Here is a 21,401-nt window from a genome sequence, read left to right on the forward strand (position 1 = left end):
GCAGCCCGCAATGCAGGAGACCTGAGTTCAACCCCAGGGTGGAGAAGATCCCCTGGAAGAGGGCATGGCAACCCACTCCAGTAGTCTTGCCTGGAGAATCCCATCGACAGAGGAGCCTGGTGGGCTACAGTCCATAGGTCGCAAGAGTCTGACACGACTTAGCGACTAACCCACCACCATGTAACCCTCATACCCTAGTATTTATCGTTAACACTTGGGGCAGAATCTAGACCCCCAGTCCTGCACGCAGTGGTTTCAGAACACCTTCCTGACTTACAGCCCAAGCCCACGGCCCTTAGGACATCAGATACATCAGCCAACCATTACTTTGGGTAAATGCCGCCCACCGGTTCCAAGGCTGGGGAAAAGGTAGGGGGTAGGATCCGCGAGAACTACTCACTACCTACACCTGGGGCTGGCCGTTCCCTAACTCCAGCGCCAGCGCCCCCAGGTCACCTTGACTACCGGGCCAAGGACCCCGTGGGAAATCGAAGTCCCGGCACCTTGGGTCCTCTGCGCCCAGAGGAGGGGTGCCCAGAAAGAAGACCTGAGTGGCAAGAATCTAAATGAAGAGAGAGGCGCGGAAAAGAACTGGACAAGCGGGAAAAAGATAATAATGGGAAGAATTATAGTTTCCTTGATGCCTTTTGTTACTGGTAGTAGCGAAGGAGTAAGAAGTGGCTTAAAAAAATTTTTTTTCACGCAGGCATTTTCTAAAGGCAACCCTGGAGCGCGCAGACCCACACAACCGTGGAAGGCCCGTCTTCCGGTTCTTTACGCCTGCGCGCTCGCATCAGCGAAGGCGGGAGGCCGGGTGGAGGGAAAACCGGGAACCGGAAGTGAAGGCAGATTCCCTTCTTCGTCGCTGTTGCCGCCGCCATACGTCTTTGCCTTGCTCAGGTAAGCTTTGGCCTTCGGCACCATCCGCCTCCATCTGCGTTTCTCTGCGGCCATCCTGTCGCACGAGCTCCTGATAGCCCTTGTACAGGCCATGGTCTTGTTGCTGGAGTCTGATTGGGTCGTTAGTTGCATCGCTTGCATCTTTTTCGAGATGAAGAAACTTCGGGGGGGGGGAGGTAGGGAAGATAGGGGGGCCCAATCCAAGATGGTGGCCCCGGCGCCATTGTGTTTTCTTTGCTTCTCGCTCCTTCGGTGGGGCCCTTGATTACTCGAGGCCCCAGTGACATTGAGAGGCGGCGCTAGGCGTCCTCTGGTCCTGGGTATTTGCGGAGGGCGGGGTCTTCTCACTTTCGCGCTTATTTCTGGGTCCGCGGTACGCGGCGGGAATACGAAGAGGAGCCGGCTTCTAGGCCTACCTGGACGTTTCTCACCTCGATTTGCCCACCGTTATTTGGAGCATTTCCTAAATGTTTACGGCTGGTGTCATTGTGTGTTTTTCGGAAACGAGCCATAGCTGAGGAGTAACGCAACGGTGATGTGATTGATGGAGGAGTGGGTTTTTTCTCCTGGCCGAGCCATTCTCTAGCCCCCACCCTCCTCCACCACCATCACCGAAGGATTTTTTACGCGCGACTATGAGGTGTCTGAGGACTGGGAGACTGGCGTGTTGGGAGACGTGGATGGCAGCCACATGATGTTTCCATTTTGAAAAGTGAGCGCTTTGCGCAATGACGACCGTAAATCTATCACCCTTGACTGATGGCTGCTGTCGACACCTTGAGATTATAGGGAAAGCACAAGGTCTTTCATTGAGGATTTTTCATTTTGTCACTTAACATTCTCCAGTCTTGTAAATTGTTAGTAGTCTGTTTTTTATGTGTCTTTAATTTTTTATCTTCACTGCTGTCCCGGAGCAGGAATTTAGAAGCTGGCCTTGCCTTTCTAGCTTTCCGGTTTCTGCTTCTCCGATCCTGTCCTTTTGGGAACTTAGGTCCTAATCACCACTCCTGGGAAACACACTTTTCCCATTCTGTGTGTTATGTTTGTCTTTTGTTTCTTTGTCTTGTGTTTTTTTATTACTAATTTTTCCCTTTGTTACTGTTGTTTCCAGGTACATGTGTCATAGTTTAGGGAAAGGAAGAGTGTGGGGATGGACAGGATAGATGGTGAAGGCTCTGCTCATGACTGATGTCTCCTCTCTGTTTTTTTTCCCTCCCAGCTCTTCTGTCAGAAACTAGTGTGTTTCTTTTCCTCTTCTGTTCCTCAAGCCCCCACTCTCCTCCTCTTCTCTTCCTTTATTCTACGCTAACCCATCCGGAGACCCTTCCCCTTCTCCTGCCGGCTCAGTTATGGCGGAGAACGATGTGGACAATGAGCTCTTGGATTATGAAGATGATGAGGTGGAGACGGCAGCTGGAGGAGATGGGGCTGAGGCCCCTGCCAAGAAGGATGTCAAGGGCTCCTATGTCTCCATCCACAGCTCTGGCTTTCGTGACTTCTTGCTCAAGCCAGAGTTGCTCCGGGCCATTGTTGACTGTGGCTTTGAGCATCCATCAGAAGGTAAATTTCCTGTTGGGCATAGAGTTCTCATTGGTGCTTTAAGGATACAAGAAAACAGATAATAGCCATGGTCCCTTACAGATTTGTGTATAGGGTAGATCAGGAAATAAGTACCAGAACCTATTTTAGCAGTAAAAGATGTTTATACAGGTTAGTCTTTGTTCATGATAGTATGTAAGTGCTAGTGATTTCAGAGCAACTTAAGAGTGGCTTTTCTCCTTGTCTCGTTTTAAATTTTGTCTTTTAATTGAAAATTTCCAAAGAGGAGCTGGTTGGACCCTTGGACCAAGTCAACTCTGGTCTCTGCAAACCTTTACGGGTGGTCTAAAGATAGCTGGCTTTTGGGTCAAGTACCAAGTTCTTCCCTGGTAGCTCAGACGGTAAAGCGTCTGCCTGCAATTCGGGAGACTGGGTTCAGTCTCTGAGTCGGGAAAACCCCCTGGAGAAGGAAATGGCAACCCACTCCAGTACTCTTGCCTGGAAAATCCCATGGGCAGAGGAGCCTGGCAGTCTACACTCCATGGGGTGCAAAGAGTTGGACACGACTGAGAAACTTCACTTTCACCAAGTTCTTCATTTTGCCCAAGGTTGTAGAGTTGTGTCACCCAAAGCATGACAATCTGAGTAGGAGAAGTAGCCTGTGACAGGCACTCAAAAGTCATGGATTGTTACAGATTAAGGAGCACTGGGACAGAGGAGCACCTAAGATGACCGATTGGTAGATGCCCACAGGGTTGATGGCAGGACTTTGGGCCCTGGAGTTAGAAGAGGCTAATACTAGAAGGAACTGGGAAGGTCTTGATGTGGGAATCAATTTGATTGAGGGACTTCCCTGGTGGCTCAGACGGTAAAACGTCTGCCTACAGTGCAGGAGACCCCGGTTCGATCCCTGGGTCAGGAAGATCCTCTGGAGAAGGAAATGGCAACCCACTCCAGTATTCTTGCCTGGAAAATCCCATGGACGGAGGAGTGTGGTAGGCTACAGTCCATGGGGTCACAAAGAGTCGGACACGACTGAGCGACTTCACTTTCACTTTGATCGAGGGAGCAGAGAGAAAGGGGTATGGAAATTGACAAGAATTACTTAAGAATTGAGTGGTAAAAAAAAAAAAAGAATTGAGTGGTGAGAAATGGGTTTGGCCTGGTGCAAAAATGTGGTGGAGTTCTCTGGAGATTGGAGTCTAATTTACCTTTTCTTTTCTACTTCTAGTCCAGCATGAGTGTATCCCTCAGGCCATCCTGGGAATGGACGTCCTATGCCAGGCCAAGTCAGGCATGGGAAAGACAGCGGTGTTTGTGCTGGCTACACTGCAACAATTGGAGCCAGTTACTGGACAGGTACACTTGCAGAGAGTGCTGGGCAAAGCATCTTGGCTAGTAGTGTTCAGGAAGGGTGTTGCCTCAGCTACATGATGCTTTGAGAGCTGTGAGTTCTTGCTGTTAAGATGACCTTTATCACGCTTGACTGAGAGCCCTGGGGAATATTCTGTAGTAATTATGGGGTTAATGATTTAGATCTGGAATTGTAGCCACTTGTGGTTTGCTGGGTATGCTTTTGTGACATCCCTGGTGAAGGGATATACTGTCTGTGTCTCCATCTACTGTCCTTCCCCCCCAGGTGTCTGTACTGGTGATGTGTCACACTCGGGAGTTGGCTTTTCAGATCAGCAAGGAGTATGAGCGCTTCTCCAAATACATGCCCAGCGTCAAGGTAAGCCAGGGTGAGAGGCTTGGGGGAATGAGGGTGTGGGGAGTTGGAGGCACTGGGGACTTGCTAGATCAGTAGTCTTCATGTCCCACGGGTATTAAATACCTCTACACAATTAAACATGTAGGACATAGTAAGTTCCTGGAACTTAGATGTGTAAGAGATTTATGTTTCCATATGAATTATACTTGTTAGAGGTGCCTGCTATGTTGTATTGATATGTGTATACATTGTATCAGTATGCATATACACTGTGTCAGTATGGGTGTGCATTGTGTAGCTGCGATATTCAAGGTGTGGTTCCCAGACCTGTGGTTTCAGTGTCACTTGGGAGTGGCTGGAAATGTAGATAACATGGGTTCCACCCTAGACCTATCCAGTATGAACATGCATTCTAACAAGATTCTCAGGTAATTGGAGTTTGAGAAAACATCTTATGATGAATTTGTCTTCTCCTGTCTAATCATACTTCACAGAGTACCACTTGTTAACCTTTTTTTTTTTTTTTTTTACTTCTGATGTTCTGTGAAACCAAGTATTAGACACTATTTTCTCAATTTGTCTACTTAAAAGCCATTTTGACTTTTCATGTAAGACTGTTTAGCTTGTTTACATGGTTCTTTTTCCCAGAACTTGGGGAAACTATTTAATTTTCTAAATACAGTCAAAGCTCTATGTGTGTGTGTAAAGTATATCTGTGTTCTTACATTGTCAGTTTTGTTAGCATTTACTTTCTGTCCTTTTAGCAAGTAGACTTTCCATAACTTTCCATTGTTATGACTATGAAAACACTTGTTGAGCTCAATAGAGAGCTAGGATGTAGTTCCACCTCTGTAGGTTTAATTCTTCACCTTGTGGACTCAAAAGAGGATGTTTTTGGTGTCAAAATCAAATATAAATTTGATGAGAGAGTCTGTCCATTTGCTCAATATTATGTTTCAGTGATTTGATAAAGAGATTGAGCTAGTTCTGCAAAATGTCCTACCTCTGGATTTGTCTGGTTACTTTCCTGTGGTGGTGTTTTAACTTGTTTTTTGCTCTCGGTGTTTCCTGTAAACTGAATTCTTTTTCTTTTTTTTTTTTTTGCTGTGGCACCTAGCATATGGGATCTGAGTTCCCCCACCAGGGATCAAACCCATGCCCCCTGCATTGAAAGTAGACTGCCAGGGAAGTCCCTAAACTGAAAGTTATGTTTGAAAGCTTAAATGGTTCAAGTTAAAGATTTTTGGCAAGAATTCTTCACAGATGATGCTGTGTATTTCCTGTTTTGTTGCAAACCACTTGTCCCACAATTAATGGTTTTAGATTTACTCTAGACTTAGGGTTATGATAGTCTGAATCCCTTGATTGGTCTCCCCCTTTGAAACTAAAAAAGCAGTTTCTGATGCTGTATTAAAGGCTCAACAGCCATTTCCCTAATGGTTTTAAGGTGCAGTAATATGTGTAGCCTAAACAGGGTTTATTCAAAGGAATTAAAAAATCTAGGGTCAGTTAGGAACACTTGATACCCGTGAGCTTTTTTTTGGTACTTGACACTGTTAATTTCTTGCCATCCTCCTTTTTACAGGGAAGTCTGGCTTTGGAGTTGGAGAAGGAAAATTGTTAGATTAAGTCAGAAGAACTAAATGCTAGTTCTCAGAGCATGTAGTTTAGGACAGGTCACTTTTGTTTCTTAGCTTCAATGTTTGGGGGATATGATACTTTTAGATTAGGTGATCTCATGTTCCATTTAGCTCTGAAATGTTCTGAGAATTGGTTTAGAGCAAATTGAAAGGATGGGAACCTTGGGAAGGTTGACCCTTTCCTTCCTTGTGAAATACTGTTCTCTTCTGGGTTGGCAGGTTGCAGTGTTTTTTGGTGGTCTGTCTATCAAGAAGGATGAAGAGGTGCTGAAGAAGAACTGCCCGCATATCGTCGTGGGGACCCCTGGCCGCATCCTAGCCCTGGCTCGAAATAAGAGCCTCAACCTCAAACACATTAAACACTTTATCTTGGATGAATGCGATAAGATGCTTGAACAGCTCGGTAAGTTGTCCCAGTTGGGCTGGGGCTGGTCTAGTGATCTGGGAAGTTGCCTTTTGGAGCCAAATGATGCTTATTTGATACTGGAGCACTTTAGTGCCAGGACGACTCTTAATCTATCACCCATGACTGATGGCTCTGGCTTCCCTGGTCAGTCTCTGTTAGGCTTGTTAAGCTTCCTTGGTGATCAAGGAGAAGGATATCATGTTCTTCCTTTTTGTGGTAGATGTTTATCTTTGAGAGGAGGGACCTAGCTAATCTTGGATGTTAGTCACACCACCATTGTGTCCTTTGTAAATCTCTATAGTGGGTGTCATAGGGAAGAAAATGGAACTGGAAAAAGAGACAGTCTACTCGTTTGGCATCCTCAACTCAGATTATATCATCAGATTATAGCTGAATAAATGTTTCAACTTAAGTTCTGGAATGAATGTGGAGAGTGTGTGTGGGAGTCTGTGTGGTGTGGTGTTCCAGTGTGCCAAGTGCTGTGAAGAAAGGAAGATGTTTTATGAGAACGCAAATTTGGTGAATGAGACTAGGGATGGGCATATACCCAGGGATAAGTCATTCCAAATGATCTTTGGCTATTCTAGATGGCGAGCTATAAAGTGGGCTCCAAGTAGAGATGTCATATTTGCCTGACTGGATAGGACAGTGTGATCCAGAGGAAGCGTGGAATGGACTCTGACAGCTGGAATGTAATAGGTGCGCGATATTGGTAGACAGTTGGAGCTTGGGGAGAGAGGAGTAGGGAGAAGGGCTTTGTAAGGACTTAATCTTTGTGAGCCTTTGCAGTGGGCTTTATCCCCATTTTCTAGTTGTGGGCTTTGGGGTCTCATCTAATTTCTTGTGTGGTTAAAATACACGGCTGGAACCTGGGCCATAGACACTGTTCTTCCCGCTGTATTATAACCCTGGACATGATTACATGGCGGTTGGAGATAATAGAGTAGAGAGAGACCTGAGGCAAATCTTAACCCTGACCCGCAACTCTCGGCTCACCCACTTCCAGCAGTCCTTACCTCATTGATAAGCCTGTCTCTGATCTTCATTTATGATAATATGTCTCTTTTCTACTATAATTTTTTTTTTTCTTTTTCCTGTAGACATGCGTCGGGATGTCCAGGAAATTTTTCGCATGACCCCCCATGAGAAGCAGGTCATGATGTTCAGTGCTACCTTGAGCAAAGAGATTCGTCCAGTCTGCCGCAAGTTCATGCAAGACGTAAATACCCTTCTACCTTCTCTCCCTCCACTCCCCGCCCGCTGCCTTCTCCCCCTCCGCGCCCTCTTCCTCCAGACTCCCTTGTCCTTCAAGCGCCAAGAAGGGGGCACGTGCCCATTTGAAAGTGATGACTCCTTGAAGAGACACACAGAGGCAGAGACAGTTAGTGTTAGGGTCTGCGCGGCGCCAGGGAAACTCCGGAAGACTTGGTCGGGTTAACGTGAGAGCGGGTAGTGTTCGACTTTTTTTTTCATCACAGCATTTTTTGAACCTCTTCTCCCTTTTGGGGGAGGGCAGGATTTTCTGCCCTACCACCCACCCATCGTCTTCTACATACCCCCTACAGCCACGCACCCTCAAGGTGGCATCGAGCATACAGCCGGAGCCTTCTGCTCCCCAAACTCATAACCTCCCGGTGGCAGGAGAGCAAGAGAGGGACAGACAGATGGCAGGGCATGTCCAAAAGAAGAGCAAACAGCACACATGAATCCGCTCCCTCCCCACCTCCAGGGGTGGGGGCCTTTGGCACCTCAATCCCCGAGTCCATACTCCTTCCTACCCGTACCTCCTCGCACCCGTCGGAACCTCGGTTGATGTGAACCGGCAGCGGAGAAGCACCGTGGCGCGGCGGGGGAAATGCGGACGCACTCGGCGGTGGATGGCGGCAGCGGAGGCCGCGGGGAACCTGACCAGGAAGCTGAGGACCAAACCAGCCTCTTTTTCTGTTCCCGGTTTTTTTCCTGAACCCAAGGCGTGCCGTGCTCCCTGTTTCTTTCCATTTGTGTTGGTGGGGAGGGGTGTTCTGAGAAGGGTGGTAGATTTTTTTTTCTTCTTTTTAACTCTTAATATTCAGAGGGATATGGAAGAAGTAAAGTGAGGAGCTCCACTTGGGTGTTACCAGGTGGTGGTAGGGTCTGGGCTAGGCAGGCCCTTGTGTAAGCAGTGGAGTGTGTTCTTTCCCTCCCTCCCTGCTGTGCTCCTTCCCGTGGACCATAACTCTTACCTTTAGCTGTATTTGGGGTTCAAGTTAGATTGGAAGGAAGCCATGGAACTTCTCTTTGGAAATCCTTCCTTTGCTAGTCTGCATTCTGAAGTTCAGCTTCTGGTTTTCTCCTATGACACACTTATCCTTTCCCCAAATCTTGTACCCTGGGGTTTTATGTTAACCATGGCTTCCTGGTGACTCAGATGGTAAAGAATCCACCTGCAATGCGGGAGACCTGGGTTGGGAAAATCCCCTGAAGAAGGGAAAAGTTACCCACTCCAGTATTCTTGCCTGGAGAATCCCCATGGACAGAGGAGCTTAGTGGACTTCAGTCCATGGTGTCACAAAGAGTCGGACATGACTGAGCGACTAAGCACAGCACACAAAGGGAAATTGGGCTTTAGAGTTGACTCTTGTGTCAGTTACCACTTTTTTTTTTTGTAAATGCTATCTACCTTCCCTTCAAGGGCTGTGTGTGTGTCTTTTGTTTTTAAAGATGACTGAGTAACTCTGCTGCTCTGAATTTGCTTCTTAGCACCACTCATTGTACCTTCCTCGTAACACTGTAGATGGTTTGATTTTTCGTTCAGAGACCAATCTCCTCTAAAACTATTTCCTTGTGGTCCGAGGGCAAGTTGCTACTCATCTTGAGTAATCTTTGCCTCTCTTTTCATGGCATTTTGACCTTAAGTCCATTGAAGCATTCTGATCTTCCACCTTCCTAATGGGGATATGGGAAGACATCTACCTTCCTTATGGAGATATGATTCTCCTAGTTGAGAGAATATGCGAATGGAGCTCTCCCCCATATTAAACCAGCTCTAATGGATTTATTCTGACCTCGAGTCACTGTTGCCATGATTTCCCAGGTGTTTGCTTCATGTTCTCGCTTTGAGAACCACTTCCCTTTGTTTTCTTTCCTCCACCACCTCCGTATGAGGTAATGGCACCTTGCCATTGGATGGTTGGACTCTGCCCTTTCCTCCGTGCAGAGTTCCTTTCCTATAACTATTTTCAGTTGGGAAATCTTAAACTCAACTGATAGGAAGGAAATCAGATCTAATGTCCAAAAGACCACATTAAAATGTGGGTATTTTTGGGGGTGGGGCTGGGTTTTCAATCTTCTCTCTTCTCCCCATCCCCCCATGGGGTGTATTGGAGATCAACTTCCTCCACCCCCCCAGGTTTAACCCCCCCACTCTGCCCTCCTCCCGTTCCCCACCCCTTCCCTCCCCCCTCCCCCCCAGCCAATGGAGATCTTCGTGGATGATGAGACGAAGCTGACGCTGCATGGATTGCAGCAGTACTACGTGAAACTGAAGGACAACGAGAAGAACCGGAAGCTCTTTGACCTTCTGGATGTCCTTGAATTCAACCAGGTCAGTTGTCCAAGGTCCAGTAGGGAGAATGAGTACATCTCCAACTGTTGGCAGAAACCTTTTTATTGAGGAAGCCATGGATGCCATATGAAAGAATGGTGGAAAAATTCTTGTAAATGAGAGAAAGACTTTTAGGGGCTAAACGTGAGCACGATGGGAATTGCTTTTCTGTTCCATGCCTGACACAAAATAAACCTCAAATTACAAAATCCTTGAGTCTTAAAGTTGGTGAGAGTCCCACAATAATTAGGCATGTTAGGTCTTAACTGTGTGTTTTGCACTGCTCACCTGGGGAGAAGTGTTTCATTACTTAACCTCTTGTGTGATTTGCACTAAAAATCATTTTCTATAAGCTCTTACTATGTTTGATGTTTTGGTGAGTGGGAATAATGGTCATGTCTTTCCAGACTTAGGTCAGATTTTTACCATTCTCATGTGGTGGCTTCATTCTTGTCTCCTAATGTATCTGGTAGTTGGTTACTGTTTTCCATATCCTCTGCAGCGTGTTTGTCTGCTCAGGAAAAGTCAGAGCCAAGCAGGAAAGACTTAGTATTTAGAGCAGAAGAGGAAGTATGTGATGGGGACTAAGGAGTTTTTTAGAAATTACTGAGAACTCCTGCTCGTAATCTTTCTCACACACACCCTCATGGACGCACATCCCTCCAATCTCATACACACCACGCACGCACACAGGTGGTGATATTTGTGAAGTCTGTGCAGCGTTGCATTGCCCTGGCCCAGCTCCTGGTGGAGCAGAACTTCCCAGCCATTGCTATCCACCGTGGGATGCCCCAGGAGGAGAGGTGAGTCAGAGACGGGCAAGATGTTTTGTGTCCTTGTGAGCAAAAGGGACCCTTGAGAGAAGAAAATCTCAACACTCTTTCTGATTTCCTTTCTCATAAAGGCTTTCTCGGTATCAGCAGTTTAAAGATTTTCAACGACGGATTCTCGTGGCTACCAACCTGTTTGGCCGAGGCATGGACATCGAGCGGGTGAACATTGCCTTTAACTACGACATGCCTGAGGATTCAGATACCTACCTGCATCGGGTAAGCCCCACACCTGGAAGATAGGCCAGTATCCTCTCCCACCCCTTGGGTTTCTCTATCTTTCATATCTTGCATTTCTTCCCTCCCTTTGTGTGTCTTCCTTCTGTGGGGCCTGCTGGTCCTATCACATGTCTCTTTCCAGGTGGCCAGAGCAGGCCGGTTTGGCACCAAGGGCTTGGCCATCACATTTGTGTCAGATGAGAATGATGCCAAGATCCTCAATGATGTGCAGGATCGCTTTGAAGTCAATATAAGTGAGCTGCCTGATGAGATAGACATCTCCTCCTACAGTGAGTAATGATCTCATGAAGCTACTTCCCCTAGTCCTTTAGATTCTCTTCATTTGCTTAGTGGGTTTTTTCTTAAAGCCCCTGGTGCATGGTGGCCACTTGACAAGTTTGACATCCGTATTTCTGCTGCCCCCACCTTGATGCTCTATTGGGATGTTTAGTTGACCTGTGTATGGGGGTCTCTTCTCATCAAATTATTTCTCTTTCTCTACCCCCAGACCTATCCTCTGACCTGCATACCACACAAACATCTGGATGTGTTGGGAGAGGGGTGTTTGTGCTGACTTTGATTTTTTTTTTTTTTTTTAAATTTTTCTTTTCAGTTGAACAGACACGGTAGAGGACTCACCCACCCGTTCTGGAATGTGACAGTTCTCTTCAGGAGACCGCACCAGGCGTGGGGGTGAAGGAGACACTACTGCTACCGACCCCGGGCGCCCCAGTCCCCCGCCCCATGACTTTCCTGGCATCACCACCACTCCTGAACCCCATTTCCCCGATTTGTCGGAAATTTTTTTTTTTTTAACAAAACTAAAAAACTCATGCGTCTGTGGTGTCTATAAGCATTCCATCCCTTTATTGGATTTGGGGTGAGGTGGTTCTGGGGCATAATCCAGAGTAAATTCCTGTGGGCACTGTGTGCCCTGCTGGGGGCTGAGGTCAGCGGGAGGTGTTGAATTGGGATGTGAGTGAAAAGACTGCAGAGGCCATGACTTCTCATGACTATCCAATTTTTAGCCCTTTTGTGGCAGTTTCTTCTGTTTTCTTAGGGCCTGGGAGAGGCTGGGATGTTGCTGATCCGAGGGTGGTGTGCAGTTTTCAGGGCTGGACGGTGAAGGGGCCACTGATGGAAAGCTTAGGTGACTTCTCCCAGGCTCTCTCTGTCTCCTCATCTGTTCCTTTAGCTTCTGTGTCTTGAGCACCAGGGCCTGGGCTTCCCAGGCCCCTTCTTGCCCTTCCACCAGGGCCTGGTACAGCTCCAGCTGCTGCTCCAGCAGCTCCTCCGCCTGAGCCAGCTCAGCTGTGGGGCGGGGCTGGCGCTCCTGGGAGAGCAGAGCATTAGGGAGAGGTCATCGGCCAGGGCTGAGGGCTGAGGCTCACTGGAAGTCAGGAATTCTACCTCTGCCCCATTAATTTGAGGTCATCTTACTGCAAAGCTAAAGCAGTTTCCTGTCTTGGGCATAGTCCTGGAGTGGGGTGTGGGGTGGTAGTAGTTAGAGATCACAGCCCAGGTGCTGTAACTGGACTTGAAGGTGCATTTGGGAAGGGGAGAACTGGCTGTCCCAACCCTCCTGAGAAATAGTTAACTGTTAGATGAGGGGAAGTTATTCTGTTCAAGGGCTTTGTGAACTGCAAGGAGGGTAGGGTGCAGATAGAGGGTGTCTTGTGTCGGGTGGGGACAAGGAGGGTGCTTTAAGGAACTGAGGGTTGGGACTAGCCCACAAGCATGGGGTGGGGGTGGGGAGGCATGTGCTGTGCTGTGGTTAGTCGCTCAGTCATCTAGGACTCTGCGACCCCATGAACTGTAGCCCTCCAGGCTCTTCTGTCCATGGGGATTATCCAGGCAAGAATACTGGAGTGGGTTGCCATGCCCTCCAGGAGATATTCCCAACCCAGCCATCGAACCCAGGTCTCCTTTCAGCTGACGTGTGGTGATATGGAGGGGATTCTCTGCCCCCCAGTACAAATTTGCCCTCATGCCCTCCACCTTCCTTGGTGCCACTTACCCTGGAAGGTGACATCTTCCTATTGCGTGTGGAGCTCGTCTCTGCTGTGCTTCTGGGACCCTGGGAGCAGCACCTCCAGGAGCCCTGGAGTATGGGGGCCCAGGATGGCAGGAGGAGGTGACGGCAGCGTTGGGAGAGCCAGGCCAGAGGGAGGCCCATGGCGGGTGAGGCAGGAAGCTGTCTGAGCCACCCCACAGCCACCAAGAACTGGCTCCCTCTGGGCTGTGGCCTCGCTTCAATGCCTGGCCCTGCCCCTGCCCTGCTCTGTTGCACCCACCCGCCTCCCAACCTGGCCCCAGAGTCCAGGAACTCAGTTCCCTAGTGTGAAATTGTTCCTGCCAGGCAAAATTTCCTTCAGAACTCTGGTCCCCAGCCTACCGTGTCTTGTGTCAGTAATTCTTAGCACTGTGTTTCTTACTCATTCCTCTCAGTTCTGCAAGGGAGAATGAATTACATTACAGGTTGGCAGATGAGGAAATGATCAGAACTTCATTCAGCACTCACTTATTCAAGTATGGGCTGGGACCTGCTCTGGGTCATATGTGCTCAAGGCTCCACAGCCTGCTGGAAAAGCCTAGGCCTGCCAGACTTGAAAGCTCACCCTTGACCTGGCTCAAGTATTTTCACTTTATTTCCCTTTCCTCTTCTTGCCGGTGACCTTTCTCTTGTCCCTGTTGTGTATTGTACATTGTTGGGGTTTGCCTCTTCTGTTAAGTTGGCACCATACACAGGTACTGGTTTCAAGCTTGGTTGAACTGGTGAGCCCTCCCATCAAATATGCACTAGAACAAAAGCCTTGTCCACTCACTGAGGCTTGTGTATAAATACTGGACTTCCTGCAGTGTGTCCTGAAATGTCCTGTTGTGGCTAGAGGGCACAGTCATACCCCTGGCTCACAGAGTGGATGGTTCCAGCTTTGATCTAGGAAAAAGTAGGTCCTCAGAAAAACATGCCCTAGAAAGCAAGGTTGCTGGACAGTGGACAGCTGCAGTTTGCTATTGGGACATCACACTGAATTTGGAGGGAAGATGGCCTCTGCCATAGTGTGGGGGTCAGAGGAGCAGAGAGGGAGACCTTCCTGGAGGTCAGTGATTCTTGAACTTGGGCTGAAGCAACTTTAGATGAAGTCAGAGATCTCTGGGTTCCCCATTAGTTGATAGGTTCCCATTTTTTAGTGGAAAAAGAATGGAGAGTCCCTGTACAATTTTGGAGGAGACAAGCCTTCCCTCTTGTCTCTTAGTGATAGGGTTATATGTGGGGGCTCATTTTTGAACTGCAATGTGTGCACAGCTTAAGTCGTACTTGAGACAGAAGAGGCCCAAACTACTGTTGTTACAAATAAGGGAAGCTAGCACAAGGTTAAACAAGCCACAAGTAACATTGAAACGAAACTAAGCACATTTATAAATTAAAAGCAAGATTAGCAGCTATTAATTGAGAAACTTCTGTAAAACAGTCTAGATGATGCACTAGTAATAAAGTATCCTACCTGAAAATTAGACATTTCTATCATGTGAATGTCTGTTTCAGGTTATGAACTCCCAAATGGACCACATCCAGTGATTTGCAGTAGGCAGTCCTAAGCCATGAATTATAGTAGAGTCTGGATTTGGCTTTGTCTGGCAGAGCTCAAGAAAAGACTGGTATTTGGATCAGTTCAGATCTATTGGGTGAGCTGTGGATCTCATAGTCACAGAAATGAAGGGATGAAAGTAGATAAATGTAAACCTAGAGTTACGTTACTGTGTATATTTAGTTATTCCTGAGGGGCTAATAGTCTTTTTCTTTATGTGGTGCTGTTTTATTTATGTCTCATAGTCTTAATCAAATGAGAGGTCTGGCTTGGCCTCTGCAGGAGGGGCCTGTCGACAGGCAGAGGATTACGGGAGGTGTCTGGCATGAGGCCGAGGGGCTGCTCTGCTGATGCCACCTTTACTACCACATCCTGCCCAGTGGATGGGGCAGGCCTGGGGGACTGACGGGAGTCACGTACCCTTCATGCGAAACTTGGGGAGATGGGTACTTAGGTATATTTAAGTCCACCCACTGCTCTAATGTGAGAAGTTTACTGAGAGACACTTTTTGTTCCTGTCACAGGTGACCTTCATGGTAACTTTTCAAGAGAACTTTCTTACTTCACTTTTTTTGGCATGTGAGTGTCCGGTTGTCCCAGCACCATTTATGTATTCTATCCCTGGGTTCTCTGTCCTGTCCACTGACCTTGTGTTTTCTTTCACCAATACCACGTTATCTTGATTAGCATAGCTTTGTAGGAAGTCTTGAACTCAGGTAGGGTTTTCAAGTGTCCACCGAGTGTTCTATAGTGTGCTGGCTGTTCCAGCTCTCTGGCCTCTCCATATGCATTTTGTCAGTTTGTCAATACAGGCATTCCTTGGAAGTATTATGGGTTTGCAGACCACTGCAATAAAGTGAATATTGCAATACAGTGAGTCACATGAATTTTTTGGTTTCTCAGTTTAAATATATAAAAGTCATACAATGTGTGCGTGTGTGGGCTCAGTCACTAAGTTGTAACCCCATGGACTACACCCCAGCAGGCTCCTCTGTCCATGGACTTTTCCAGGCAAGAATAGTGGAATGGGTTGCCGTTTTCTTCTCCAAGGGATCTTGCCCACCCAGGGATTGAACTGGTGTCTCCTGCATTTCCTGTATTGACAGGCAGATTCTTTATCTCTGAGCCACTGGAGAAGCCCATATATACTTTATACTGCAGTCTGTTAAGTGTGTAATAGCATTATGTCTAAAAAAACAATGTGCATACCTTAATTAAAAAATAATGCTGTTGGAAAAATGGCACTGATAGACTTGCTCAACACAGGGTTGTCACAAACCTTTGACTTGTAAAAAATGCCAGTATAATTTATTTTTTATTGAAGTACAGTTGAATTACAATGTTGTATTACTGTACAGCAAAGTGACTGGCTATATATATATATTTTCATATTCTTTTCTATTATAGTGTACCATAAGATATTAAATACAGTTTCCTGTGCTATACAGTAGGACCTTGTTTATCCATTCTGTACACACCAGTTCGCATCTGCTAATTCCACACTCCTAACCCAACCCTCGGCCGCCACTCTCACCTGATTCTGTTTCTGTTTCATAGGTTCATCGGTGTCACATTTCAGACCCCACATATGGGTAATATCATACGGTACCTTTCACCCAGCTTCCCTTAATGTTAACATCTATCAGAACTATGTTGAGACCAAGAAACCAAGAAGTTAAAATTGGTACAATACCATTAGCTAAGCTGTAGACTGGATTTCACCAGTTTTTCCACTAATGTCCTCTTTCCGTTTCAGGATCCAATCCAGGGTACCTTAATGCATTAGGTTGTCATGCCTCCTTAGTCTCCTCTGATCTGTTGAGTTTCTTACGCTTTATCTGTTTTCATGAACATTTTGAAGAGTACCAGACAGAACGTTTGAAGAATATCACTGAAGAATATCACTCAGGTTGGGTTTGTCTGATATTTTCTCATGATTAAATTGGGTTTATGGGTTTTAGGGAAGAGAACTGTAGATGTGAAAGGCCTTTTGTATCACATCATATCGAGGGTACATGATATCAGCATGATCTTTATCTGCCAAGTTTCTCCACTCAGTAGTAGTTTTTCCCTTTCCATTCTCTATTTTTGGCTTCCCAAATGGCTCAGTGGTAAGGAATCTGACTGCCAGCATGGGAGACACAGGAGATGCAGGTTTGATCCTTAGGTTGGGAAGATCCCTTGGAGAAGGAAATGGCAACCCATTCCAGGGTTCTTACCTGGGAAATCCTGTGGACAGAGGAGCCTGATGGGCTACAGTCCAAAGGGTCACAAAGAACCTGAGTGACTGATCACACAGCACATTCTATTCTTTGGAAATGAGTCACCAAGTCCAGCCCACACTCAAGGGGAGGGAAATTAAACTCCATCTCCTGGAATGGGGATTCTCTTCATATATTACTTGATACTCTTCTGTAAGGAAAGTGTGTCCTTCCTCCCTCCCTTTAAAATGTTTTCAGTCATTTGTGTATTTCAATATGAACTCGAATCTTTTTTAAAAAATTGTATTTGTTTGGCTGCACGGGTCTTAGTTGTGGCATGCAAACTCTTAGCTGTGGCATGTGGGGTCTAGTTTCCTGACCAGGTATCAAACCCTGGCCCCCTGCAGTGGCAGCGTGGACTTTTAGCCACTGGACCACCAGGGAAGTCCCTGAACTCAATATTTTTTATTTGGGGTTATAATCCAATATTTATTGTGATTTCGCTGCTGAAATTGTTCCAGCTTTGTTCATAGGGAGCTTTTTCAGGTTGGCTTCTGTGTCCCTTTGACATGCTCGATTTTGGGGAATTGCCTTCCTTTCTGGACATTACAAGGCATTCCAGGCTCATCTTGTAGTTTTTTCTGTCTTAAGCCTACAATCAGCTATTTTTCTAAAGACCCATGGTTCCTTTTATTGGAGGGTGTTTTAGCCAAGATTTGGGCATTGAGTGCTCATTTCACTTTTCTAAAGAGGACAGAGTTTCCAAGAGCTGCCCGAGCTCATACAGGCAAACAAGAGGCTATCCTTTCAGCACCACATAGAGCTTATTTAGTGCAAGCTTTACTACCCAGCACAACGGCCAGTTTTCCACATGTGCCTTCATTCCTTAAAGTTTCTGTTTTTTTTTTTTTTTTTTTTAGCCTGTAGGGCTGAAACATTAGTAATTTAATTTCCTGATATTTGGAGACTTCCCTGAAAGAAAATTTCAAGTTTCATTAAGAAGTTCCACTTAAAAAAGTAGAGTAGCCAAGAGGAAAAGACGGCAGAAGGAGGAATCAGTTACATTTTTCTTCCATTCCTGCCGCTCTTTCCATGTCCCTGCGCTGGGCAGGGTGGGGGAAGGATGGCTCTTGGACTCTGAGAGAAAAATAATGATATGGAATCGCCTTTCCCAAACCCCTTGATTTCCGCTTTGTCTGTGCCCATGTCCTCTCCCAGTCGTTGGCCTTTTCCTTCCTCCAACCTCAGCTAGAGCCCAGCCTCTTGCCTGGAGCCTGCTCCTCAGGGAGAATTGAGCCATTCTTTTTTTTTTTTTTTTTCAATAAGCCATTCTTAACACTGGAGGGCAGAAGAGAAGAAGAGAGGTCGGGTCTTGGGGATGTGGGAGAAGGCACTGCAAGAATCACACGTGGAGAATGCAGCTGTGGACCAGGGAGGGAAGAGGAGGGTGGGACCCACTGGGAGATTAGGACCGACATACATGCACTGCTGTGTGTAGAGCAGATAGCTAGTGGGAACCTGTCATAAGGCGCAGGGAGCTCAGCTCCGTGCTCTGTGGTGACTCAAAGGGGCCCTGAGAGGGAGGTCCAAGAGGGAGGGGATATATGAATGTATACAGCTGACTCTCTTCATTGTACAGCAGAAAGTAACACAACATTGTAAAACGATTATACTCCAATTAAAAAAAAATGGTTAGAACCAGAAGGGCTTTCAAATGAGGGTGAAATGTGAGTGACCAGAGGGCAACTGAGGACATTTCCAACGTCTCCATTTAGGAGGGAAGGGAGGGCCCTTGGGTACAGGAGCAGAGAGCCTTGCCCGGGTCTGGATGAGATTCACCCCCACCCTCACCCATCCTCTGACAATACCTCATCCCACATCACACTGAGGGGCCCTTCGGGCCCAGGTGCTCCACCAGCCAGAGGTATTGTAGGTCTTCTTCAAGGAGGACCCCCACAGCAGCCCAGCTCTTGGCAAGTCTTGTCACCCCCTCCATGGCGGGTCCCTGAGTCCTGAGTTCACCGTCTGTTCCCTCCCTTCCTGCAGCCGGGTCAGCACTCTGCTGACAGCTCAGCCTCTCAGAGCTTGATTGCCCTCAGGGTCCTCCTTTGTCAGTGACCACAACCCTGGGTGGAGGGCATGGCAGGGGTGGATCCAAAGAGAGAGGGAGCGGGGGTACCTCGACTCTTCCTCCCCAAGCGGTGCCTTCTCCCTCCCCCACCTCAGGACTTTCAAAGGCTGGAGCAAGAGAGACCCAGGACCCCACACCTTTCCCGTAAGAAGTCTGTGCACAAGGGCGCTCACCTCCAATCCCACTGCAGTTTTACTGCCCGCCTGGGACAGTCCTGGGTATGCAGAGGGCGATCCAGCAGTGCTCTTCCTTCACATATCTGCATGACTCAGTTCCTCACCTGCTTCAGTGTGTCTTCTGCTCAGCTGTCACCTCCATGAGGCCCACCCTGACCACCCTCTTTAAAAGTGCCACCTCTCCCATTACCTTGCATTGTTGTTGACTTTGTATTATTTTTTATCTGTATCCCCTATCATTTTCGAACATACTGTGCAGATCTCTTTTCCCAAAGAGGACCTCAACAGCACTGCCCCACATGCTCTTTTACAATTGACCTCTCCACCCGCTGTCTACAGCTGAGGGCTAATTCCCCTCTTCTTGAATCAACAACCTGTAAGCATCAGGAAAGCAAGTGTTTTGACTATTTTGATTAAATAGCCATCAGTCCTAGAGCAAAGCCTGGCACAGAGGCACTCACTCACTATTTGTGAAGGGATGAATAAATGCTGTGACAAGATTCCTTAAAGCTGGGTCTGAGGCTTGGAAGAGGGGAGTTTGCTGGTGTTTGGTTTTGGAGGTTGTCTTAGTCTGCTCAGCCTGCCATAACTAAATACCCCAGGCTGGGTGGCTTAAGTGACAGAAATTTGTTTTCTCACAGTTCTGGAGACCAGAAGTCCAAGATCCAAGTGCTAGGAAATTTGGATTCTGGTAAGGGCTCTCTTTTAGGCTTGTAACTATCTGTCTTTTCACTATGTCCTTACATGGCCTCTCCTCTGTACAAAGTGGGGGTGGAAGGGAAGAGAGCACAAGCTGGTGTCTCCTTCTCAGAACTGCAAGCTTTATCAGACGAGGGCCCCACCCTTATGACCTCATTTAACCTTCAGTGTGTGTGCATGTACGCTGTCATGTCTGACTTCTTGTGACCCATGGACGGTGGCCTGCCAGGCTCCTTGTCTGTAGGATTCTCCAGGCAAGAATGCTGGAGTGGGTTGCCATTTTCTACTCCAGAGGATCTTCCTGACCCAGGGATCAAACTCGTATCTCTTGTGTCTCCTGTGTTCGCAAGCAGATTCTTTACTACTGCTGCCACCTGAGAAGCCTACAAATGTAAGATGGGAAACCACAAAACTCCTAGGAAAAAACATAGGTTTAATACTCTTTGACAGAAACTGTAGCAATATTTTTTTTGGATCTGTCTTCTAAGGCAAAGGAATAAAAGCAAGAATAAAGGGGAGCTAATTAACATTAGAAGCTTTTGCATAGGAAAGGAAACCACCAACAAAATGAAAAGACAATCTATGGAATGGGAGAAAATATTGCAATAAAATGACCAGTAAGTTAATATCCAAAATATATAAGCTGCTCATACAACTCGACATCAAAAAAACAAATAACCCAATTAAAAAATGGGTGGAATACCCGAATAGACATTTTTCCAAAAAAGACATACAGACGGCCATAAAAAGATGCTCAACATCACTAATCATTAGAGAAATACAAATTAAAACCACAATGAGATATCACCCCACACCTATCAGAATGATGATTATCAAAAAGAACACAAATAACAAATATTGGCGAGGATGTGGAAGAAAGGGAAATTCTGTAAACTTAGTGGGGATGTAAATTGGTGCAGCCTTTGTGGAAAACAGTGTGGCTACTTCTCAAAAAACTAAAAGTAGAACTACTATGTGACCCAGTAATTCCACTCCTGGATACATATTCAAAAAAATAAAACTAATTGGAAAAGATGCATGCACCCCAATACTCATACGCATCATTATTTATAATTGCCCAAGTATGGAGACAACCTGTGTCCATCAACAGAGGAATGGATAAAGAAGATGTTACATACACACAATGGATACTACTCAGCCATTACAACAGCATGGATTGACTTGAAGGGTATTGTGCTAAGTGAAATAGGTCACAGAGAAGGACAAAAAATACTGTGTGATATCATTTATATGTGGAATGTAAAAGAAACTAGCAAGTATAACAAAAAAGAAAGAGGGATTTTCCTGGCAGTCCAATGGTTAGGACTTGGCGCTTTCACTGCTGTGGCCCAGGTCAAATCCATGAAGTGTGGCCTAAAATACAAACGAGAAAGAAAGAAAAGAAACAGACTCACAGATATAGAGAACAAACTAGTGGTCACCAGTGGGGAGAGAGACGGGAATAGGGGCCAGACAAGGGTGGGGATTAAGAGGTACAAACTGCTACGTATAAAATTAAATACAAGGATAAAGTTCAACACGGGGAATATAGCCAGTATTTTACAATCACTATACATGGAATATAACCTTTAAAGTTATGAATCATGTTGAACACCTGTAACTTTTATTGTACATCAACTATACCTCAATTAAAAAATACAATCACATGGAGGGGGTTGGGGCTTCAACATATGGATTCTGAAGGCCACATCTCAGTGCATAACAGGGGTCTCCTGTGACGTGTATTTGCTACCCACCAATTGGTCTTGGTTTCCT

General features: G+C 46.5%; 2 protein-coding genes and 2 non-coding genes across 4 annotated transcripts; 3 read left to right on the plus strand and 1 right to left on the minus strand.

Moving 5' to 3' along the window:
- Window positions 1-864: 864 nt before the first annotated feature.
- On the plus strand, window positions 865-11,661 carry DDX39B (DExD-box helicase 39B). The gene is made up of 11 exons (NM_001033629.2): window positions 865-900; window positions 2,120-2,460; window positions 3,671-3,798; window positions 4,079-4,171; window positions 6,010-6,193; window positions 7,297-7,415; window positions 9,648-9,779; window positions 10,473-10,582; window positions 10,684-10,828; window positions 10,971-11,118; window positions 11,442-11,661. Exons 2-11 carry the CDS (start codon window positions 2,250-2,252, stop codon window positions 11,456-11,458), a joined length of 1,287 nt encoding a protein of 428 aa, NP_001028801.1. The 5' UTR covers window positions 865-900; window positions 2,120-2,249; the 3' UTR covers window positions 11,459-11,661.
- On the plus strand, window positions 1,587-1,665 carry LOC112443897 (small nucleolar RNA SNORD83). Its single transcript, XR_003032303.1, has one exon. It is a non-coding gene; the product is annotated as a small nucleolar RNA SNORD83 (small nucleolar RNA).
- LOC112443898 (small nucleolar RNA SNORD83) lies at window positions 6,252-6,328 on the plus strand. The gene has a single exon (XR_003032304.1). It is a non-coding gene; the product is annotated as a small nucleolar RNA SNORD83 (small nucleolar RNA).
- Window positions 11,404-14,629, minus strand: MCCD1 (mitochondrial coiled-coil domain 1). The gene is made up of 2 exons (XM_002697348.6): window positions 12,846-14,629; window positions 11,404-12,161 (listed from the first exon to the last, which is right to left on the minus strand). The coding sequence occupies exons 1-2, from the start codon at window positions 13,002-13,004 to the stop codon at window positions 11,853-11,855; spliced, it is 468 nt and encodes a 155-aa protein (XP_002697394.1). The 5' UTR covers window positions 13,005-14,629; the 3' UTR covers window positions 11,404-11,852.
- Window positions 14,630-21,401: the final 6,772 nt, after the last annotated feature.

Source organism: Bos taurus, chromosome 23 (genome assembly GCF_002263795.3).
Source record: "Bos taurus isolate L1 Dominette 01449 registration number 42190680 breed Hereford chromosome 23, ARS-UCD2.0, whole genome shotgun sequence".
In the NCBI taxonomy this organism is placed as follows: domain Eukaryota; kingdom Metazoa; phylum Chordata; class Mammalia; order Artiodactyla; family Bovidae; genus Bos; species Bos taurus.